Source organism: Caloenas nicobarica, chromosome Z, assembly GCF_036013445.1.
Source record: "Caloenas nicobarica isolate bCalNic1 chromosome Z, bCalNic1.hap1, whole genome shotgun sequence".
Lineage (NCBI taxonomy): Eukaryota > Metazoa > Chordata > Aves > Columbiformes > Columbidae > Caloenas > Caloenas nicobarica.
The window spans coordinates 60,976,986-60,999,953 of NC_088284.1; the positions used below are offsets into that span (position 1 = coordinate 60,976,986).

The 22,968-nt window shown below is 39.7% G+C and overlaps 1 protein-coding gene across 4 annotated transcripts in view; it reads left to right on the forward strand.

Moving 5' to 3' along the window:
• Positions 1-22,968, forward strand: part of UHRF2 (ubiquitin like with PHD and ring finger domains 2) — a 93,337-nt gene that overhangs the window by 43,426 nt on the left and 26,943 nt on the right. For all 4 annotated transcript variants that reach the window (XM_065655895.1, XM_065655896.1, XM_065655897.1 and 1 more), the window contains exons 5-6: positions 17,024-17,133; positions 22,041-22,227. In XM_065655895.1, the coding sequence (XP_065511967.1) occupies positions 17,024-17,133; positions 22,041-22,227 (297 nt within the window). The remainder of the gene's footprint in view (positions 1-17,023; positions 17,134-22,040; positions 22,228-22,968) is intronic.

Genomic DNA, 22,968 nt, shown 5'->3' on the forward strand with positions numbered 1-22,968 from the left:
TGAGGTTCTGTTGCACAGAGAAAAGTAGATTATAGTTTTAAGCTTTCTTACTTGCAATTTCTCTTACATGGAAAAAATGTTTTTATCTCTTGATACTTCCCTCTTCCCAATTCTTAAAGAGAGAGCATTAAAAGTAATTTATTTGTCCTTTATGCCATTTCCCTGCACATTGCCTATTCCTAACTGGCAATATGGACAAACTGATATTTAATTGAGTGTTTCCATTTGCTTTCCCAAAATGGAGGGGAAGTAGACTAGGTGCTTGTAATTCATGTCGAGTCTTTTGGACTGTGAATATACTGTTCTTTTGTGTTGAAATTTTAAAATTTGAGCTGCAAACGAAACCTGCCTTACTAGAGATAGTGTTATCTCTCAAGCTAAGGAGCCGGGTTACGTAAGACCTTCTCAGTCCTGTTGTTGAAAGGGTAAGACATTGGAGGACACGTCTTCCCAATGGAAAGGAGCAGGCCAGTCCTGTAGATTGAAACCTGGTTAATTGCACAGCTTGTGCCAACAGGTGTTTGGCTTTTAATGCCATGGGACCCATAATTGGGTTCCTACCTGTCCGTGAAAGGCCTTGATCCTCAAGTGGGACAAGAGCATCTATGCCAACCGGCTGGCCAACTGGGTGAGTAGAGCTTTGGGTGGTGAAGGGACAGTATGACCTATGTTTAGGGGAGGTATTGGCACACCTGCATGGCAAGTAAAGGGTACAGGGTGGTGGCATCATGAGGGATATTGGTATTGGTAGAAAAGAGGGATACTGATCTCAAGTGCATGTGTGCAGATACATACAGCCTGAGAAACAAGCAGGAATTAGTTCTGCATATAGTCACAGAACAGTGACATTTCTGGTATAGTGGAGACATGATGGGACAGATCGCATGACTGGCGAAGATGGATGGATACAAACTCTTGAGGAAAGGCAAAGATAAAGAGGGCAGGGCTGCCATGATGTGAAGAAGTTTGGATGTACGGAGATCTTCAGTGGGATGACAGTGGTCTGTTTGAGAGTTTGTGGGTCAGGATGGAAGAGGCCAGAAAGGATGTCATCATGGTGGTAGTTCACCTGATCATGGTGAGGAAGAGGACAAAGCCTTCTTTAAAAGTCTGGATCATGGGAACTGATTTTCTTGGAGGACTCAAATTCCCTGACATCTGCTGGCAGGCTAATGCTGAAAAGCAAGCAGTCAGGAAGCTCTCTGGACGATGTCAGGAATAACTTCTTAATACAGGTACTGGATAGGTCAACAGGGTGATACACAGCTGGATCTGCTGTATGTAATCAAGAACTGCTTGGGGATCAGATGATCAATGGTAACCTTGGCTATACTGACCATGAAATAGTAGATACCAAGATCCTCATGGAACTGAGGAAGAAAAGTAGCAGAGTACAGACTCTGGAATTTAGTAGACCAGACTTCAGTGTAATTCAAGGAACTAGTTGATGGGATCCTATAGGAGTTGACAGGTGCTTAATGACACCTTCCTCCAAATGGAAAGATGGTGATACTCAAGAAGTTAATAGATGTATCTGTGAGACTGGTAAGGCTGAACAGGAAACTCATGACTTAGCTCCAGTGCAAAAACTCAGTATATAGGAGCTGGAAACAGGGGCAAAGTAAAAAGAAGGAATTTTGAATATTTAAGGATGGTGTTGTGAGAACCAAAGTTCGTGACACTTGTAAGAGACATCAAGGGCAACACAGAGAGCTTTTACCACTACTTTGGCAGTAGAAAGCTGAACAAGGAAAATATGGATCTGCCAATGCAAGAGACAGATAATTTGCCAGCAGGCACTGTCCTCATTACCTTAGTCTTCAATGACAAGCTCTCTCTGGTAGCTCTGCCTAGTGAAAGCCTTTAAGGAAAGTTCTCAGAGTCAAGGAGTGCTTGCAAGAACTTGACCAATGCAAGTCTATGGAACCAGATGGGTTGCATCCAAGTATGCCAGGGGAATTGGCTGATGCAGTGATGCTCCTCTGTACTATATTTGAAAAGATCGTGGACGTCCCTGATGACTGGAGAAGGGGAAATATTACATCCATCTTCAAAGGCGGCCAGTCAGCCTTGTTTCAGTCTGAGGAAAACCATGGGACAGTCCTCATGAAGTGCTGGCTATATGAAGGTAATTCGGAGTGGCCAGGATGTATTTTTTCTAAGAGCAAATCATGCCTTAGAAGGCCGGCTGCCTTCTGTGATAAAATGATTAGCTCTGTGGCCAAAGGAATCACTGAATGGCTGGGGTTGGAAGGGTCCTCTGGAGATCACCTAGTCTAACCCACATGCTAAAGCAGGTTCACCCAGATCACACAGGAATGTGTCCAGATAGGTTTTGAATGTCTCCAGAGAAGGAGACTCCACAACCTCTCTGGGCAGCCTGTTCCAGTGCTCCATCACCCTCAAAGTAAAGAGGTTTCTTCTCATATTCAGATGGAACCTCCCGTGCTTCAGTCTGTGCCCATTGCCCCTCATCCTGCCGTTGGGCACCACTGAAAGGAGCCTGCTCCCATCCTCTTGACACCCACCCTTGAGGTATTTATAAGCATTGGTAAGATCCCCTCTCAGCCTTCTCTTGTCCAGGCTGAACAGACCCAGCTCTGTCAGTCTCTTATAAGAAAGGTGCTCTAGACACCTAATCATCTTTGTAGCCCACTGGTGGACTCCCTCCAGTAATTCCTTGTTGTTCTTAAACTGGGGAGCCCAGAACTGGATGCAGTACTCCAGATGTGTCCTCACCAGGGCAGAGTAGAGGGGGAGGATAACCACCCTCAACCTGCTGGTCACACTTTTCCTGATGCACCCCAGGATACCATTGGCTTTCTTGGCCACAAGGGCACATTGTTGGCTCATGGTCAACTGTTGACCAGAACTCCCAAATCCTTCTCTGCAGTGCTGCTTTCCAGCAGGTCCACCCCAACCTGTACTGGTGCCTGAGGTTATTCCTCCCCTGTTGCAGGACCCTACACTTGTCCTTGTTGAACTTTACCAGGTACTTTTCTGCCCAGTCCTCCATCATGTCCAGGTCTCACTGAATGGCAGCACAGCCTTCTGATGTATCAACCACTCCTCCCAGTTTGAGATCATCAGCAAACTTGCTGAGGGTGCACTCAGTCTTTTCATCTGTATCATTGATGAACACGTTGAACAGGACTGGACCCTGTAATCACCCCTGGGGAACCCCACTAACTACAGGCCTCCAACCAGACTTCACACCGTCGATCGCAGCCCCCTGAGCTTCACCATCCAGCCAGTTCATGATCCATCTCACTGTGCATTCACCCAGCCCGCACTTCCTGAGCTTGCCTATGAGGAGGTTGTGAGAGACTGTGTCAAAAGCCTTGCTGAACTCAAGGTAGACGATGTCCACTGCTCTCCCTCGTCTACCCAGCCAGTCATACCACCATAGAAGGCTATCAGGTTGGTCAAACGTGATTTCCCCTTGGTGAATCCATGTTGACTGCTGATAACCTTTTCCTCCACATGCTTGGAGATGACATCCAGTATAAGTTGTTCCATCACCTTTCCAGAGATGGAAGTGAAGCTGACTGGCCTGTGGTTTCCTGGGTTGTCCTTCTTGCTGTGTTTGAAGACTGGAGTGACATTGGCTTTTCTCCAGTCCTCAGGCACTTCTCTTGTTCTCCAAAATTTTCAAAGATGATGGAGAGTGGCTTTGCAATAACATCTGCCAACTCTCTCAGCACTTATGGGTGCATCCCATTGGGGCCTGTGGATTTGTGGATGTCTGGTTTGTGTAAACAATCTAACCTGTTCTTCCTCAGCCAAGGGAAAGTCTTCCTTTTGCCAGACTTTCTCTTCTGTCTCTAGGATGTGGGATACCTGCGGGCCGGTCTTAATGTTAAAGACAGAAGCAAAGAAGGTATTAAATAACTCTGCCTTCTTTATATCATCACTTACCAGGACACCCACTTCATTCAGCCACGAACCTACATTTTCCCTAACCTTCCTTTTGCTGCTGTTGTCCTTGACATCCCTGGCCAGATTTGCTTCCAAGTGGACCTTGACCTTCTTCACTGCATCCCTGCACACTCTTAACAGCTTCCTTGTATTCCTCTCGGGTGATCTGTCCCTTTTTCCGCTTTACATAAACAGCCTTCTACCACCTGAGTTTTGACAGGAATTCCTTACTGATCCATGCTGCCCTCTTACTCCCTTTACTTGATTTCTTCTTGATGGGGATGTATCAGTTTTGAGCTTGGAGGAAGTGAAGTTTGAATATTAGTCAGCTCTCTTGGAACCCGCTACCTTCTAGAGCCCTGTCCTATGGTGTTCTTCCAAGCAGGACCTTGAAGAGATCAAAGTTTGCCCTGCTGAAGTCCATGGCTTTAGTCCTGCTTATTGTCCTGCTTCCTCCACCCAGGATCCTTAACTCTACCATCTCATGATGGCTGCAGCCAAGGCTACCCCCAACCATGACATCTCCAAAGATGATGAACATCAAAGAAAAGCATCTCCAGAAAAGAGCAACAGATGTGATTTGCTTTGACTTGTATCAGGTCTTTAGTCTGTGTCACATAATATCCTGTCCCAATTAGGATGTTGTGAATCTGGGTAGATGGCAGCCAGATGAGTTTTAAAATGTATAAGACCGAGTGATCAGGCTCTGAGGATATTGGTTAATGAGTTTTCTTGTACCTGGGAAGGCAGAGCCACTTGCAGCAATACCAGCTGGGAAGTAGCTCTGACGAGAAGGACCTGTGGGTGTTGGTAGACAGCAAGCTGAACATGAGCCAGCAGTATGTAATGAAGGCTAACAGTATTCAGACTGTATGAAAAGGAGTGTAATCAGAAGACTGGAGAGAGTGATTTATTCCCCTTTGCTGAACACTCATTAGACTGCATCAAGAATACTAGATTCCACCCGCCCCCAAACACACAATACCCCCTACCTCAACGTGCAAAAGAAAGACACAGAGTAAATTCAACAAAGGACTGCTGAGATGGTTCGGGAGCACAGTGGTACATGTCAGGCTGACCAGGGATGATGCTCATGCATTGCGACGAGAGTGGGGGAAGATTGGCTCTTTGGATTGCATTCAATAGCTTAACTTTTGAGTTACTTAAAGCAATTAATGCCTTAACGCATAACAATTAAGGGGGAAAAAAGAAGTGCCTAAGTACCAAGTCTTAAAAGTTGGAATGTTTTCTTTGTTTCGTAGCCATTTCATAATTACCATAAGATAGAATTATCTTCTGAATGCGAAGGATGGGTTGACTTGGATCTTGAGCTTTTTGTTTGTTTTCCCAGAACATAAGCTATTATCTTCAATATTTGTAACACTATCTTTTCTCTAATAAACATGCAGACTTGGAACCACACAGTCTTTTGACTTGCTTTCTAGGGGGTGATTTTTAGAAGTGTTTTGAAGCTTAGTTTATTCTTGCTGGGGAAAGTAATTCCAAACAGAAGAAAACAGACTAAAGTGCAGAGAGTGTGGAAAAAATAATGGTGAGCACAATATTTGGAGAAGCATTATGAAAATACATAAAGGAGTAGTGTTTAAATGTATGTATGTATTTAAAAGAATCAGTGAGGATGGAACAGGGCTTTTGAGATTGCTCAAGCAGAGTCAGCAAGACCAGACTGCCGGAGATTGTCATGTTGAGTTTTGAATATCATTATGGGTGGAGACTCCACAATCTCTCTGGACAATCACAGTAAAAAAGTATTTTGTGTGGTCAGAGGGAATTTCATGTGTTTCTGTTTGTGGCTGTTACCTCATTTCCTAGCAGGATGCACTAATGAGAGAAGTCTGGCTCTCTGTTTAAACATGTGGATAAGAGCCCTCCACACAGAAGCCTTACATTCTCCAGGATAGACACTCCTGTATTAAAGATGTTCCAGCCCCTTAATCATTTTTGTGGACGTTTTCTAGAACTGCTCCCATAAGCACATGTCTTTTTCACCCTGGGGAGCCCAGATCTGGCCTCACCAATACCAAGTAAGGAATGTTTACCTTCCTTCTAGCTTTTGGCAATGTTCTTTTTAATGCAGTCCAGGAGGCTGTTGACCTTTTTTGCTTAACAAGGGCACATTGCTGGTATATGGTCAGCATCTTGTTTATGAGCTCCTCAAGGTTCTTTCTCTACCAAGCTTCTCTCCAGCCACTTGGCATGTACTGGTGTATGGGGGTACCCCATGTGCAGGGCTTCACATTTGTCACTGTTGAACATAATGAAATCCCCGTCTGTCCCACTCCCCAAGTCATTCTGAAGGGTGGCAAACACATCTGATATATTGGTGCCAGCTCCTGGTTTTATATCATCTGTGAACTTGTTGAGAGTCTACTCTGTTCCCATCATTCAGGTTGTTAAGGAGGGTGTTAAACAGTACTGGCTCCAGGATAAATACCTGGGGTGCTACTGATTTGCCTTCAACTGGACTTAGTGCCATTGATCACAATCCTGTGGATTCAGCCAGTGTTCAGTCCCCCTTGCTGTGCACTTACCTAACCCATACTTTGTCGGCTTGTATGTGAGGATGTTATGTGGGACAGTTATCAAAAGCCTTACTAAAGTGGATGTGAACAACATCTGCTCTCCTGTCACTTTCCAAGAAAGTCACCTCATTGTAGAAGACTGTCAGGGTGGTTAAGCATGGTTTCCCCTTGGAAGTCCATGCTCACAATTCCCTATCACCTTCTTGTCCTCGTATTTGGAAATAATTTCCAGGATTATTTGCTCCATCACCTTCCCATGGATTGAGGTGAGGCTGTCTGTCAGCAGATCTTCCTTCTTGAAGACAGTGACATTTGCTTTTCTCCATTTCTCAGGTAGGTGTCCCAGTTGTCATGACCTTTTGAAGATTACTAAGAGTAGCCTTGTCCAGACATCAGGCTGCTCCCTTAGCATTCATGGGTACAACCTGTTAGGCCGTGTAGACTTTTATGTCCAGTTTGAGTGCTCCATAAACTAATCCTCCACTGAGGCTAAGTCTTCCTTACTCCAGACATTGCCTCTGGTCTCAGATGCCTGGTATTACCAGAAAACACTGAGGCAAAGAAGGTGCTGAGTCCCTTGACCTTTTCTGTGTGTGTGTGTTTTGTTGTTTTCTTTTGTTTTAACCAGGGGGCCCACCATATTTAGCAGTGCAGCCACATGATCTGTAGTGTTCCTCTCCTGTTTTTATAGTTGTAGAATCCTTCCTTGTTGCCCTTGACATCTTTTGTCAGATTCAAATCAAGGTAGGCCTTGCCTTTCCCAACCCTATGCCTACACAATTGGATAGGAACTCCATACTCCTCCCTGGGTCAGCTGCCTCTGCTTTCACCTCTTACACACTTCCTTTTTGTGTCTGTGTTTAGTCTGGGAGCTCCTTGCTTATCCATGCAGGTGTCCTGCTGCCTTTCATATCCTGCATGTGGTGATAAACCTTTCTTGAGCTTGGAGGAGGTGATCCTTGGCTATCAACCACCTCTACTGGACCTTTCTTTTTGCCAGGGCTGTATCCCATGCGATTTTTCCAAGGAGATCATCTTGTTTTTTACGTTGCTTCCTCCTCTAAGGATCCTGAACTCAATCATCTCATCATCATTGCAGCCAAACTGCCACGACTTTAATGTTCCCATTTTGTAAGTATTGGGCCTAGTGGCGCACCACTCCTTGATCACCTGTGTCAGGAAGTTACCACTACACTCCAGAAATTTCCTAGGTTGGTTGTGCTCTGTTCTGTTGTCCTTCCAGTAGATAGAAGGGTGTCATGTTCCCTGTGAGAAGCAGGATCTGTAAACATGGAACTTATTCCAATAGCCTGAAGAAAGCCTTGTATACTTATCCTTTCTTAGGAGATCTGTAGCAGGCATCCACTACAGCATCACACATGTTCTATCTGCTGATCTTGACCTGTGAGCTCTTGACTGACTCCTGACCTGTCCTCACATAAGGTGCAACTCCCCCTCTTGGCTTTCTAGCCTGTCCTTCCTGAAGAGCCCATATCCATTTGTCACAGCACTCCAGTCATGTGAGCTATCCCACCATGTCTCCATGATCCTAGTGAGGTCATGGACCTGCAGTAATTATACAGACTTCGATAATTTCTCTTGTTTGGTCTCTGTGTTGTACCCATTGGTGTACAGGTGTTTCAGGGAGGCAATAAGGTGTGCTGATTCTGCAGAAAGGGGGTGAGAGCTTTCCCCATAAGGCTCTGCCGCTGGCACTTCTTTCTTTACATGTCTACATTTCAAGTGATTGCACTTCTGTCTTTTGTTGTTGTTGATTGTTTTGTTCCTTCTCTTCTGATCACCCCATGCCCTTTGCTTGCCTACCCCATCCCCAGTTTCCTCACTTGTTTGTTGAGGAATCTGTCCAACAGTTTTACGCAAAAGTCTACGAACATTTGTGCATACATACATAAAAATGAATAATAAAAGAATCATCACAGATTCCAAACATACACATAAGACTTAGAAATGCTGTGCTACCATTATGCAAAAGCCATTGGGCACTTAAATGGAGCATTTAATATTGTGCACTAAAGGAATTGGACATCATGGCACAGGTATTTGATGTAATTTGTCTGAAGAGAATTGGGCAATGTAAGGAATTAAGACATCCCAAAATGAGCAGCTGCCCTCTAAATGTCAAATTAATTAGGACTTTTTCTCTCTGTAGGTCATCGTGTACTTCTTGACTTTAAGGAATTGTTGGTGAGCTGAAGTTCATCCTGTTTGGAGCAGGAGCATCCCTGCATGCCAAGCTTTTTCATTAAAGTGATGCTTTCATGTACATTCAAGCTGTTATAATCCATTCATTACGAAGATGTTAGGCAAAAAATGTGGTTTTGGCATTGTTTGTGAGTAATCTGATTTGCCTTTGGTTCTATATGAAGCATCCTATAGGAAATGTCTGTGTTTCTTTGTATTTGCTATTTTATGGTAGATACCTTCAGATTTTTTTTTTAATGTTTGGTTGGTTGGTTTTGAAGCATCTTAAGGTTATTTATTTATTCACTAAGTATTGTTTTTATTATTGTACAGAGTACTTACTGTGTTTCTGTGTTTTCAAGACTCTTCCTTTGCTATTCTTTGTTTTCTGGAAGGCTTTTCCATCCTGATGGCATCCTTCTGAGTTTCTGTTATGAAGGAAGATACTTCTTTGCATGTCTTTGGTTTTGAATTGAGATTCGCACGTAATCCAGCTGAGTACATAAATTGGTCTCCTGTAACTGTATGTAAGCTCATGATGAGTATGTGTGCTGCATCTACTCTCAGAATTGTAATATGATGTAAAATACAGATAGAAGCTTTTAACTTTTAGTAGGAATCACCTGTTTGTAACTCTACCTTCTCCTAGCATGAGAGAGCTTACTGACTAGTCCAGACCCCTGGAATGATGTCTTGAGCAGATTCTTTGCATTGTTCTGAGTCTTGCAATTGAGTCCACAAACACATAGAGAAGTGGACTGAGCACAGACCATGCCATGTGATGCCAAGCACAGTTCCTGTAGCTTTGTTTTTCATCCATGCAGCCTTTGAGGTTCCAATTTTGTGGGTCTTCATCCAGCTCTTTTTATGCGGTTCTTTATGGACATTTGGTCAAGTGGATCTTAACATCTGCATGTTTGAACCTGGATTTGGAAACTCTGGGTGCCCATTTCCGATTGTGATAGTGCCGGCCACGAAGTTCCTGGAGTTGAAGAAGGGAGTAGCTGTGGTGACCAGAGGTGGTGTCCTTGTTGGTGACCGTGCCGGGGGGCACAGTGAATCGCGAGTGCTGGCACCGCGGAGTGCCTGGTTTTCATTTGCTGCTGGTTACTCTGCCCTGCAGTGGATGCTGTGGCACAGGGCAGAGTCTTGCTCCTGAGCAACCATGGTAAATAAAATATTGGGATCTGACAATGTGGCTTGCTGCTCTCTTAAGCCAGTGCATTCTCTTTTCCCCAGGTACTATATTTATGCTTGCTTCTCTAATGTTCATCTCCTTTACAGATCCCAGTCTAAGGAAAAAAAGGATAATCCCTGCGTCCGAATTTCTACTTCCAGAGTATGGCACCATGAACTATAATACATTGTTTTATAAATGCATCAAACATTATACCTACTTAAAAAAACGTAATATCCTGACTGGCGTGTGTGTGCGTCCACAATGTGAATTTGTAGGTTTGGGCGTTGGGTATGTGTGTGTTTTGTTTTGGTTTTTTTGTGTTTAAAGGCCTTAACAATTTGTATTAGATTATGACATTTCTGATAGTAAGGTCTTCAACATATTCTAGGAAATATATTTATTTATTTACTTATCTGTCTATTTATTATATCTTAGCACTATATTTATATGGTAATAAGTTCATTGCATAGTAGAAGAACTATGTCCTGTATCTTTGTCCTTATAGTGGCTTGTGTAATAACAATAAAGCTGAAAGCAAGCACAGCTAATACTGTCCCATTTTGTAACCGTGCATTTGTATGTGGATGTGGAATATTATCAAAAAGTGTTGAAAATATTGTCTGTTTTTCTGCTTGCATACAGCACAAGGTAAAAGAAGCTCTATGTAATTCAGTGCAACCTAGCAGAATTTGGGCAAGTTATCAATGTAATATGCTCTCTTCACGTGGGGAAGATTTTGTATGTTACCTTTAAAACAATCTTGTTTAAAATCAAACCTTCAGTCATATTTGAGGAGGGTTGTAATTGTATTACGGATATCTTTTATCCTTTGTTTCATTCTGTGTAGACAATGTGTGTTTGCAGTTTGTTGAAACTACGGATTAGCCTAAGTTTTAGTTACTGTTTTAAGCAACCAGTAATAATTTTCACATTGCAATATTTTATATCAGATTGAGATATTTTCCATTTAACATATTTTTAAATATGCTTGCTGTTAAATGTATTTGCTTTAATTCAAAACATTCTTTTGGCTGATAGTGACTTCGATTTAATATATTGAAGTAAACGTCACAACATAGCTCTGGTTTTTGGGAGTAGATTTCTGTAGAGGTTACTCATTACAGTAACAGAATTAATTCTCTAGCTGGTTGATTTTAACATATCTGTAATTTAATATTTTTATAATAGAAGTTGATAAACAATTGTTCATGAGCTTAGTTCAGGAACAGAGTTTCTCTTGTTTCAAAAGCAAAGTGTTTTAGAAAAACAGTCCTCACTTAAAATATATATCGAGTAAGTCAGAATACAAGTTCATGCAGCTGTTAAATGTGAAAGCACAAAGCGTAAAGAAACAATTAAATGTTACTGATTCATACGCTAGGCATAAGATCCAGTGGCTCAACCACTTCTAAGGAGATCGTATTAAAAGTTCTAACAAGCATTAAGAATGGTAATATTGAAAAGATTGTTTGCATATTTCTGAAGAATTTATCCAACTGTGTTTTGATGGTGCAGGAGAAAATGAAAGAGTTGCTGTCGGAAAGCTTTGCAAAAGCAGAGTAGAGGCTGATTGATCATAAATGAGGTATAAACAGAGTAGTGCATATTAAAAGATAGATACTGAAAGTGGTAATATATTTGGCCCTGTTTTGATTTTAAATTGTTTGGAGAGTGTAGCCAGTGTTATATTCTGTTAGGCTTTATTCTGATTGTAGCTGTTTCTCTGCTGACCTGGACAATACCCTTTGACAGTAACCATAGAACCTGGCAAATGAGTTAGTCTGTGGTAAACATGACTTAGTGCGGGTAAAGTTTTGCTCTTAGGAGGCCTAAAGATGAAGTGTCATTAGACACTTCTCCTTATGAATTTTTGCATGGATGTGATTTTTGTGTCTATTTTTTGTATCGTGAATTTTGTCCTGTTTTTATGCAACATTTTGACTTGGTGTGTGTTGAAATATTTTTCTTCTACTTTGAATATGGTGAAGTGATAAAACCAGAAAGTTCCAGAGGCAGATCTGGCAATTGTAACCAAATCTCTCAGACTATAAGAATGGATAGAGTTTTCACACTGTGGTAATTGTCATCTAGTGGCTTTTATTTTCCTGAAAGTTGACCTTTGAAATATCCAAGATAATGCTCCGTTGTCATACTTCTAATGAGACATGATTATGTATGTCTAGAGTGTTTTGCAGCCTGAAGGCTTAAAAAAACAGAAATGGGGGCAGGGGGAAGTACAGATATAAGATGATTCAGGTGAAGGTTTCTATCTGGCTATGTCTAACCTATCTAAAAGGAAAGCTTGTATTAGGAATTCTGTTGTAGTGAGGGGTCTGGCTATGGTTTGGGATTTAATTTTTTTAAAGGATTTAGTGTACTTACATGAACATAAATGCAGTCTCATTTACTATACATAACATATAAACCAAGATTTTTTTTTTCTAATCTCACTTCTGGTATGTTAAGGTGAAGGAAGGAAGGAAGATCATATTTCTTGTGTATATTTGATTGAATAATACAGCCAAAATTTTATTAGATAACCATAATTTTAAAGACAGATCTTGTGTAGCTTGATAATTATTACAGCTATTATATGTGTAATTTGGCAGAAGAATTAGTCTTTTAAGAGCAACTAGCTGAGCAGGGATTTTTAGCTTTAGTAAGGGATATGCGTCCATGACATACATTGGAACATACCAGCTTTGTAAGGTTACTTGATAGTATTTGCTTGCTCCTTACATTAATCATAGCAGAAAATAAAATGTTTCTCTGGTTCAAATACTAAATATTTTTTAGGAAAAACAGTTTGAAAGTTACTTTTTGAGTGCTCTTATCCCAAAGCAAAAATATAGAAGGGACCCAAAAGAGAAGGAATTTCTACCATGACCTGATATGTGATACAGAAGTGATGAATTCTATCTGTTTTATCAGTTCCATCTAGATATGGGAATAATATTGCTTATGTCAGTAGCATTGCAGTGCTCTGAGAGAAAAACATGCTTTTACCAATTGTTACCTCCACACAAGTGATTTTTTTTTTCATTTTTAATTTTTAGAGTTCTGTGTTTGCTAGTATTAATTAGGGGAGTTGTTTCATTTAACTATATTTTTTAAAAGTATGTTGCGTTTCAACACTTTGAAGTTGCAGTAATATACACATTATTTTTTTGTAATAAAGTTGATGAATATCCAAGCTTCTGCATGCTTCACAAAAACTGTGGTGTCTTTTGGCACACTAATATCGTTGAACCAGCTTTTATAAATCTTTTAATGGTATCTTTCAATTATATGATAATCAGTGTAGTTACAAGTCATTTGAATATTTTAAATTGGCACCAGTGGAATTTAATCTTAATAGATATTCTACTGAGCTCAGTTTGGCTTGTTTCCTGAAGATACAGATATCAGTAACACAAGCATCTGTACATTTGTGAGCACAGCTTTATGGTATTTTACCACCTTTCTTCTTTTCTAAAGACTGTATGCAGAGTATTAGATGTGATGAAAAGTTTTTTCTTTTTAAACAACTGCTTTCTAAATTTCTGGAGAAAATGGAGTAAAAAAGGGGTAAATTAAGGTAAAACAGCTCTAAACAACAAACCAATGTAGAGAGAGGGGGAAACATTGCAAGTTTTTCCTAGATGCACTTTTGCTCCTATAAGGGATAGTGTATTTAGAGGTGAAGCCATGCACACATTGAAGATTTACAAGATGCAAAAATTCGAGAAAAACACGCTCTGCAACTATGTTGAAATTTGTCTGGAACATACTGGAATTTGAGAATATCTCTGTATCCCATGACATTGGTAAAGTCATGTTTATAGCTGCTACACTCACTGTGACTGTCAGTATTGTTTCTTGAGAAGATTTAAACTTATTTAATAAATTATGCTTCAGATTTTCTGTAGATGTACATGTAGTTGTATGCTTACTAGTATCCAACATATTATTCAACTTCTATCACTATCTTGACTTTTCCATATATATCTGCCTAATGTTTAAGGTGTGCTTGTTTGTTACGTAGGTAAAATAAGGCGTAATTCTATACTTTGGTTTTAAAATGGATTCATTACTTTCGAGTTACGTTAGATAAAAGTACTAGAAGAATCAAGCTGGATAGGCAGGCAAGTAGTGATACAGCTAATGAAGGTACTGAGACAACTAGGTTTATAGCATTACAGAGTGTCAGGATTTGGTTTTAACTTTAAATAATCTAGAACTAACAAAAAGTGTAGGGGAGTTAAGAAAAGACTCCAAGGTTCAGAAAATAATTAGGGAAACTTTGATGCTTTGAGAAGCTCAGTCTGTATTTGTTCATTTGGTTTTCCTGCCGGAGGTTACATTTACAGTTTGTCCTCTCTGTATTTGCATGTATGGTATCTTTATAACTGAATTAATGGCTATGTATTGTAGATAATTCAAGGTGTCTTTGCATGCTACTGCAGAAGAGACAAGCTTCCACTCGCCTTCCCTGCAGAGTTGTATTGGTCCTCACAGTCCTTCTAAAGAGGGGTAGTCATTCCTGGGAGTCCTGTTCTTTCTGTTCCAGTGACAATTTTCTACTTAAATAGTCAACTTTAAACCAAACCTGGAAATTTTGCCTTAAGTAGAGCTGCAGATATGGTAACAGCTGGAGGAATTCAGGTGCTGTAGCCATTCACAGGATGCAAGTATCTCCATAACCCTATGTTGTCAGAGGAATACTTTGTTATAACAGAAGCTGGCATCCCGCATTCCAGTGTGGGTGGCTGGACCACATGGTCTCATCCAGACTCAGGTGCAGTAAATCAGACATCCTATGTTCACTGCATTCTGTGGAAATTTAAATAAATCTGTGGGTTGTTACCCACAATGGGCAGAACTCCTTTTTAAGTAATGCCCCCTAGTGTGTAATTGAAGATGATCTTAAATACATGATATTCCAGCAAAACAAACCGTTCTCTATTTGATGGGTGTATTTGGATTGGTGTATCATTTGCATGTTCTGTTGAAATATGCCAAATCTTCGAAATTTGCTAACATTTACTGTTTATGCATATGACCAACAATGGGGAACGTTTTCCCTCCGAAAACTGCAAGGAAGAAAAAGGGTCAAAATAAATACAGGTGCCAAAGTGAGCAGGTGTTGGTGCACTTAAAAGACAATTATAGTGAATCAAGACTCTCGGAGTCCTCTCAGCTCCATTTCTGTGGAGACAAACACTGCAGTGCTCATGGCCACCAAAAAGTGATTGGTTGCCTGTGGGTTTTTCGCTGGCTTAGTCTTTTTATGCCTCAGTTAAGTCAGCATGTGGCAGAGTCCAAGAACTGGGGTCAGCACAAGAGAAGTGGTGGGAGCAGAGGAGAAGGCAGAGGGAGGAGCAACGGATCTCAGACTGAAGACTAGTGTTTCTGGAGGTGTTCTGTTACTGCAGTTATCCTTGTTTAATATGGACCTAATATCTTGTTTCCCTACCTGATTCAGACGTATTCTTAGGTCTTCCTACACTCTAAATATTTGAAAGAAACATAACATTTTAACATACTGGTGGTCTTCACGTGGAAAATATTCTCCAATGCAGACATATTTAATTATTATCTTCACAGTTATTAATTTTTGTTATTTCCCTGCTTCTGAGGAAACACTTGTAATGGTGCAGTGTACTTCTGCTTTGCTTAGCAGAATTTGCACAACTTCAAATACTGAACAGTAACCAGTACAATAATTTGTTTTTTCATTTGTAATAAAGCATTCAAAAACTGGATAATCTTCATTCTTTCCTAACTTGGACTTAGGCTGGCTGTGTGCTGCTACTTATCTATTATGTCCAGCACATGTGATCTCTATATAGGAAAGAAGAAAAAATCTTTCATTTCTTGTGTTGCAGGATGCTCACTGGATGTTTTAACTACAAGCATCACAGTCTTGGTAAAATGTTAAACTTTATAATCTTTAATAATTCAAGCTATGGTATTTGTGGTCTGTATTCATTTAGTTGATTGTGTAGTTTCAGGTTTCAAAATATTTTTCTAGAACCAAATCAGGGATTGGAGCAGTACAACAGAATAAGATCAACTTTCAAAGAGAAGTTCAACAAATCCAAATCTCCTTCAGATTTTTTTTAATGAGTCGGTCTCACCCTGCAAAAAATAAATCTCTCCAGCTAGTAAATTTCTTTCTTGTGTGAAACTGCTCAGTTCTGAAATCAGTAATTACAAATGTGATTCAATGAAAACAGTGAACTATGTTCAGTAATTAAAACCTCCAATATGTGTTATACTGAAAATTCCTACTGAGTTCTAGATTAGGTAGTAAATTGAAAATGGGGGGAGAACAGACAGTTGATGAAGGCACAGTATGATCCCGAGGAGGGAAGAAAAGGGAGTGTTTGAAACTGTTGGTATTTTAGTGACCTTTTCTTCCTAGATACATTTACATTTGAATTAGAATTTTAGCAAATACAAAGAGATTATAATAGGAAGAGGTGAAAACCTGTACTCTACATTTAGTATTTCCTAATCCTCCTCTAGAAGGCTTTCAGCATTAATGTTGTGGACTCATGGCATATTTGTTCCTCATGACTGAGATACGGGGAACAGATTTTGCACTGAAACCTGGCATTAACAGGGCCACTCACAGTATATAATTAAATATTGTATGTGTCTTTGCAGGAACAGGTTTTTGGTTTCCAAAACATTTAAGAGGTCATAGCAGGACTTTTCAAGCTTTCTATTGCTTTTTTTTAATCTAGGGGTTCCAATAGCGTCTATTATTGTGTCTTGCAAGTCATGTTTCTGGTTCGTTTCTGACACTATACCTTTAAAATAATGTTTGGTATGCTGTATTTAAGAAGATATGACTTTGTCTGGTCTGCCGTGTTCAGCCAACAAAAGATTGTAAGGTTTTAGAAGCAGAATTACGAAGGTATGGATGGCGGTCAATAAGGACATACTCAGCTGCCAGGTTATCTGAGAGTAATGGAGTAGTCTTTTTTTTATGCAAGTTGTAAGTATGTATTTTGGTTTTCTGATTAGTTACAGTACTAGACTGAATTTTGTGTGTGAATTGAAATAAAGTATCCTATTAGTAACGAAAAAGATATGCTAGTTACCTTTATCTCATTGCTTAGGATTCATAAAGTACAGAATCTAGGTCTCAGGAACTAAGTTGAATGTACTTTTTATTCTTTTTGTTTTTCAGAGGCCCAGAAGACACAATAAATGATTGTAAAATCCTTTTTATAGAGGAAATGTACAAGATTGAAAAGCCAGGAGCTTATCCATTGACATTTGGGGATGGAGATTTCAAAAGTATGCTTTTTTAAATTATTTGAATAGAAGTACAAATTGAATGATGTTTCTGTAAAAAAATAAAGGATCAACATGCAGAGGTAATAATAATTGGTTTGTGTGTTCAGGAAAGTAATAATAGAGTCCTTTTTAGATTTCTGGTCTAAAAGTATGTTTACTGTAAGGTGGCTCTATTGACATTATTCAGAAACCAATAACATCTTAATGCTATCAATCATAAGTAGGGAAAAAGGGGAACAACTAATAATATTCTAAGTAAACTATGCAGAATGAATACTTAGTCTCAGTTAAGTTCCTAGGCAGGTGTCCAAGTCACCAAAACTGCAATTGCAATTGATATGTCATTTAAACTTCAAATAATGTAATAAATGCCAAAGATAGAATCGGTCTGTAATGATGCACTTTAGCCTCATCATTATGTCAGAACTTTAAAAAGATAAGGGACTTTGCACCAAAGCTGCTCGTACCATGAAAAAAAAAGGGATAAGTAACGTTTGGCTTATTATTTGGCCCTGCAAGACCATCTAAAAATCAACTATGCCATACCTCCTCATCCTTCCAACAACCACAGGAAGGAGTTAGTGGTGGCTGATCTAAGAAGCAGTGTGACATTTTAGCCAAAGATTAAAAATATCTTAAAATTAGGAATGATAAGTGTTTCTGGTAGGAAACCTTCATAAATAAATGTAATACAGAAATATAATCTTTAAAAACATAGACCGGAAACTTAATTGATCGGTCAGCTTAGCCTTATTTCTTTTTCCGGAGGCAAACTTTTTCACTACACTGCCCTTTTAATTTCAGTTCATGTAGTTCTGGTTTTTTTGTAAGCTGTCTTGCTGTCGTTCACTTATTCATGCTGCACATCAGTTGAGCTATGTGCTCTAAGCAGTATACCCTTTACCTCTTGACTGTACTTACATCCCTATTTGTACTTTGTTTTTAAAATTTTAAAATATATACGTATATATCTATAAACACAGACACAAACACCTTGGCTTGTTTGTATGCTATGAAGAGCTGCAGACTTTTGTTACAATAACAGCAGATGAAATTCAAATAATTAATTGGCCTTAAATATGCTATGAGATTGTTGTAAGCACAATCAGAAAATTCATTGGCTGTATTTCTGTCTATCTTACGTTATTGTCCATGTCCTTTCCAAAAGATAGAATACCTACTTTGTTTCTCTGCTAGACAATTGTTTCCAATGTAGATGACATCTGCAGAAAAATTAGTATTCCTTAAGCATGGCCATATGTTAATTAGGTTTTGTATTTGTAAATGAGATTAAGTGTATGACCTGTCAGTGTATGTTTAGCAGATACAGTTTAAAATAAGGTAGTTATTTCCAAATTATTCAGTTGAAATCTAAATTCTGCAACCCAGGAAAAGAGTAGGAGCAATTAGAAGATTATAATAGAAAATTAGTAAAGTAATAAGCAACATACTTGTAAATATGTTTCAAATATTTATATGCAAAATGAAAGTAAGACCCAGCCTCAACATATGTTACTTCATCAGAATCCAGATTTGTGCTATGAACATGAGAGACATCTTCTTGCAAAAGAAGATAATATGAAATAATGTATGCAACTAATATCTATCTACAGTGTTGGTAGGGTGAACAGACCTGTCTTTGTGTGAACAATAATGCAGATATAATCAGTGTGTTTTATTTACAACATGGTTAAAGCAGAAATATGAACATTTAAAGTAATGTAATGAAAATGATGACTTATATTTTGTTTGTATATTGAAGAAAGTTGAAAACTACAGGTACTGTTTAACTGAACTAAAACCTGTAGAGCTTTTTGCTTTTTTTCCTCTTAAAAAATTACTAACTTTTGACCTAGGAAACTGGTTTGTAACCAAAACCAGTAAATTTCATAGGCCTAAATAACCTGTGGTGGTAAGAGCTACAGAAAAATATGCAGTTTCTTTTTGCTTGTTATTTATTGGATGATGTAGGCTACTGAGTTTCTTTAGGAAGTGCTCAGTCATCACTTTTAAAATTATTCAAAGTGGACACCAGTTATCTGTGGTTTTTTCAGTCTGTCTTGACTTGACTTGATGATGGCACCATGGACAGACTATAATTTTGCCTTGCTGTGCTGGAAATTCCAGAGATTTGTTCATCACCATTCATGATGTTTCCTTTCTCTTCAATGAACCCTGGGAGAGAAGTCTTAAACTAGAAGATTAATTCCATTTGGATAGTATGCAGATAAGTCTAGACTTTGGTAGAAGCCCTATACTGAGAGATTTTGGCTTTCTTTTTAAGTATGTCTGCCCTTTGTCTTTGAGGCTTTGTTAAATAACCACTGTTGGTGGCCTTACACATTTGCTCCTCATGTTTTAAAGTCAGAATATTTTGCTAGAACTTCTGTCTGTAGCTGGTAATTTTCCATCTTCAGTGGTTGTGCTTTTATGTTCTTCAGCTTTTATGTTTTTTCTCCTAAAAAAATATTAAACTGCTGTGTTCCGTCACTTCTTATGATAGAATGGTTTGAATTTGAAGTGACCTTTAAAGATCATTTCATCCTACCCCCTGCTGTGGGCAGGAGCATTTCTTGCTAGATCAAGTTGCTCATACCACATCCAACCTGACTTTGTATGCTTCCAGGTATGAAGCATCTACAGCTTCTCTGGGCAACCTGTTCCACTGTCTCATCACCCTCGCAATAAAAAATTATTCCTTATATCCAATCTAAATCTATCCTCTTTCAGTTTAAAACTGTTGCTCCTTGTCCTGTCACTATAGGCTCTGGTAAAAAGTCTGTCCCCATCTTTCTTATAATCCCACTTTAAGTACTGAAAGGCCACAGTAAGGTCTCCATGCAGCGTTCTCTTCTCCAGGCTGGACAACCCCAACCCTCTCAGGCTTTCCTCATAGCAGAGGTGTTCCAGCCCTCTGATCATTTTCATTGCCCTCCTCTGGGCCCTCTCCAACAGCTCCATGTCTTTCTTGTAGTGGAGACTCCAGACTTGGACACAGGATTCCAGGTGGGGACTCATCATAGCAGAGTGGAGGGACCGAATCGCCTCCTTTGACCTGCTGGCCACACTTATTTTTATGCAGCCCAGGATACAGTTGGCTTTCTGGGCTGCCAGTGACATTGCTGGGTTTTATCCAATTTTTTAACCACCAATGTCCCTACGTCTTTCTCTGCAGGGCTGCTCTCAATTCCTTCATCCCCCAGCCTGTACTGATATTGGGGATTGTCCTGTGCAGGACCTTGCACTTGGCCTTGTTGAGCATCATGAGGATCACATGGGCCCACTTCTCAAGCCTGTCCAGGTCCCTCTGGACGGCATCCTTTTCCACTGGTGTATCAACTGCACCACTCAGCTTTGTCATCCAGAAACGTGCAGAGGGTGCACTCAGTCCCACTATCTATGTTGCTGATGAAAGTATTAAATAGTATTGGTCCCAGTATGGACCCTCAAGAGGCACCACTCCTTAACGGTTTCACTCGGTCATTGAACCATTGGATGTCAACCATCTGCCCTTTGGATGTGGTCTTCCGACCAATTCCTTATCCATCTAATAGTTCATCCATCAAGCCTGTATCTCTCCAGCTTAGCAGCAAGAATGTCGTGAAGGACCAAATCTATGGCTTTACACAAGTCCAGGAAAATGATGTCTGTATGCAGTTACTCCATTGTAGAGGGCCACTAGATCAGTCAGGCATGATTTGCCCGTGGTGAAGCCATGTTAGCTGTCTTTAGTCATCTCCCTGTCCTCCATATGCTTTGACATGTCCTCCAGGAGTCTCTGTTCTATGATCTCACTGGGCACTGAACTGATCCTGACTGGTCAGTAATTCCCAGGGTCCTATTTTTTACCTTTTTTTGAAAAGGGTGCAATATTCCTTTTTCTCCAGTAACTGGGGGCTTTCCATGACTGCCATGACTTTTCAGACATAGGAGAGTAGCTTAGTAACTACATCAGCCAGTTCCCTCAGAACCCTGGCATACATCTCATTGTGTCCCATGGACTTATGTATGTTCGGTTTCCTCAAGTGGTTTTGAATTTGACCTTCTGCAATGACAGGGACTTCATTCTGCCAGTCCCTGCCTTGAAGTTCAAGAACTTCAAGAGATGTGGGAAGATTACTAGTTTGTGATTAGCAGTGAAAACTGAGGCCAAAAGAAGTTGTTGAGTACCTCGGTCATTTCCATGTTGCTTGTCACTAGTTTTCTCTCATTTATCAGGGGGAGAGTACATTTTCTTTAATTTTCCTTTTCTGGACAATGTGCATGTAGAAGCCATTCTTATTTTTCTTTGCATCCCTTGCCAAATCCAGCCCCAACTGTGCCTTAGCTTTCCTGATCCCAGATTTCAAGTGAGTTGAAACAGAAAGTTAGTGTTTCATTGTGTGAAAACTAAACTGCTGATGTGAAACAGCTTGTGATTTGGGGTGGTCTGTGGTCTCAGACTACTGATTCTTCTATCCAACTGTAAATTTAATTTAAGGGGAAGAGAGCTGTTCCAAATAGTAGTTCATCTTCATTTGACTGTTACTAGTTACCTAATAGGAATTTCTTCATGGCTGTGTTTAAGAAGACCCCAACTAGAGATTGTGCAAGGCTCCATCTGTAGGGAGATTCTGCAGATGGCATGTTGGGGACAGGAGGGGAGAAAATAAGAGAAGCTGCTGATTAGTAATTTTCTTTACTGCTTATTTATATAGCAGAAGGAATCCTGTTAGCCTAGATAGCCAAGTTCCTCATTCTAAAAAACCAAGAAACAAACAAACCCAAACAAACAACAATAACAAAACCCCAAACCAAGACATTTTCAAGAGGGCAGTGTTCATGTGCAGAAATAAATTTTTCCTGTAGATACGGTAGTGCACTTTTCTGAGATACATTGCATTTGACTTTTTCTTTATTTTTGACAGGAAAAAGTGGCCCTGAATGCAAGCACTGTAGGGCTGATCCAGATAAGGAGTGCCGGTTTTGTTCGTGTTATTTGTGTGGTGGAAAACAGGATGCTCACATGCAACTCCTGTGTGATGAATGTAATATGGCTTATCATATATACTGCCTGAACCCTCCCTTAAGCAAGATACCAGAAGATGAGGACTGGTAAATATACAGGGATGATTTACTTACCTATATTGCCATTCCGTACAAGGTACCTCTTTGTTATCTGCACCTTGTGAGAGACAATACTGAGGATTTTTTTTTTTATTTCTGCTGTGTTTTTCATCCATCTACTTAATATAAACCTTATGTTTTCTGTCAAGGTAATTCTTTTAAATAATTTATAAAGGATTAGTAGTAAGCTTTAATGACCATTATGGAGTTAAAAAACCAGTATGTTCATTTTATTCATTGTGATCATTATGATCCTCTATGACATTATCTGATTTGATTGTGTTTATGAACAGTGGTTGCTCCCCTTTTCATGTTGTTCAAGCTTCACTGCTTGAACAATTCTCTTACTTTTACCCTTGTCTTTCCCTTCATCCTCTATCCCTGTTGCTGCCGTTGTGCCCTTCTCGTATCTTCATGTTGTCTCTACTCCATTCATTTCTCCTGCTGTGGAAGGACCACCACCTTGCTACTCTTTATTTCTGGTGTCCCTAGTTCTGCCAGTGGGAAAACCAAACTAGCTGGCATTGTTAAATCAAGATACTTGTATTTTGAAGTAAGTTTGCATGGACCCATTAGCAGCCCATTAAGTTGTCTTGGGCTCTATACCATTTTTCATCTTTATTATCTATCTAAAATTTACACTGTTTGTATTTATCACCTGCTTGTGATCTACATGTGATGCTAATCCTTTGTAAATTAGTAATAAATATAACTTTGTTCTAATGAAGT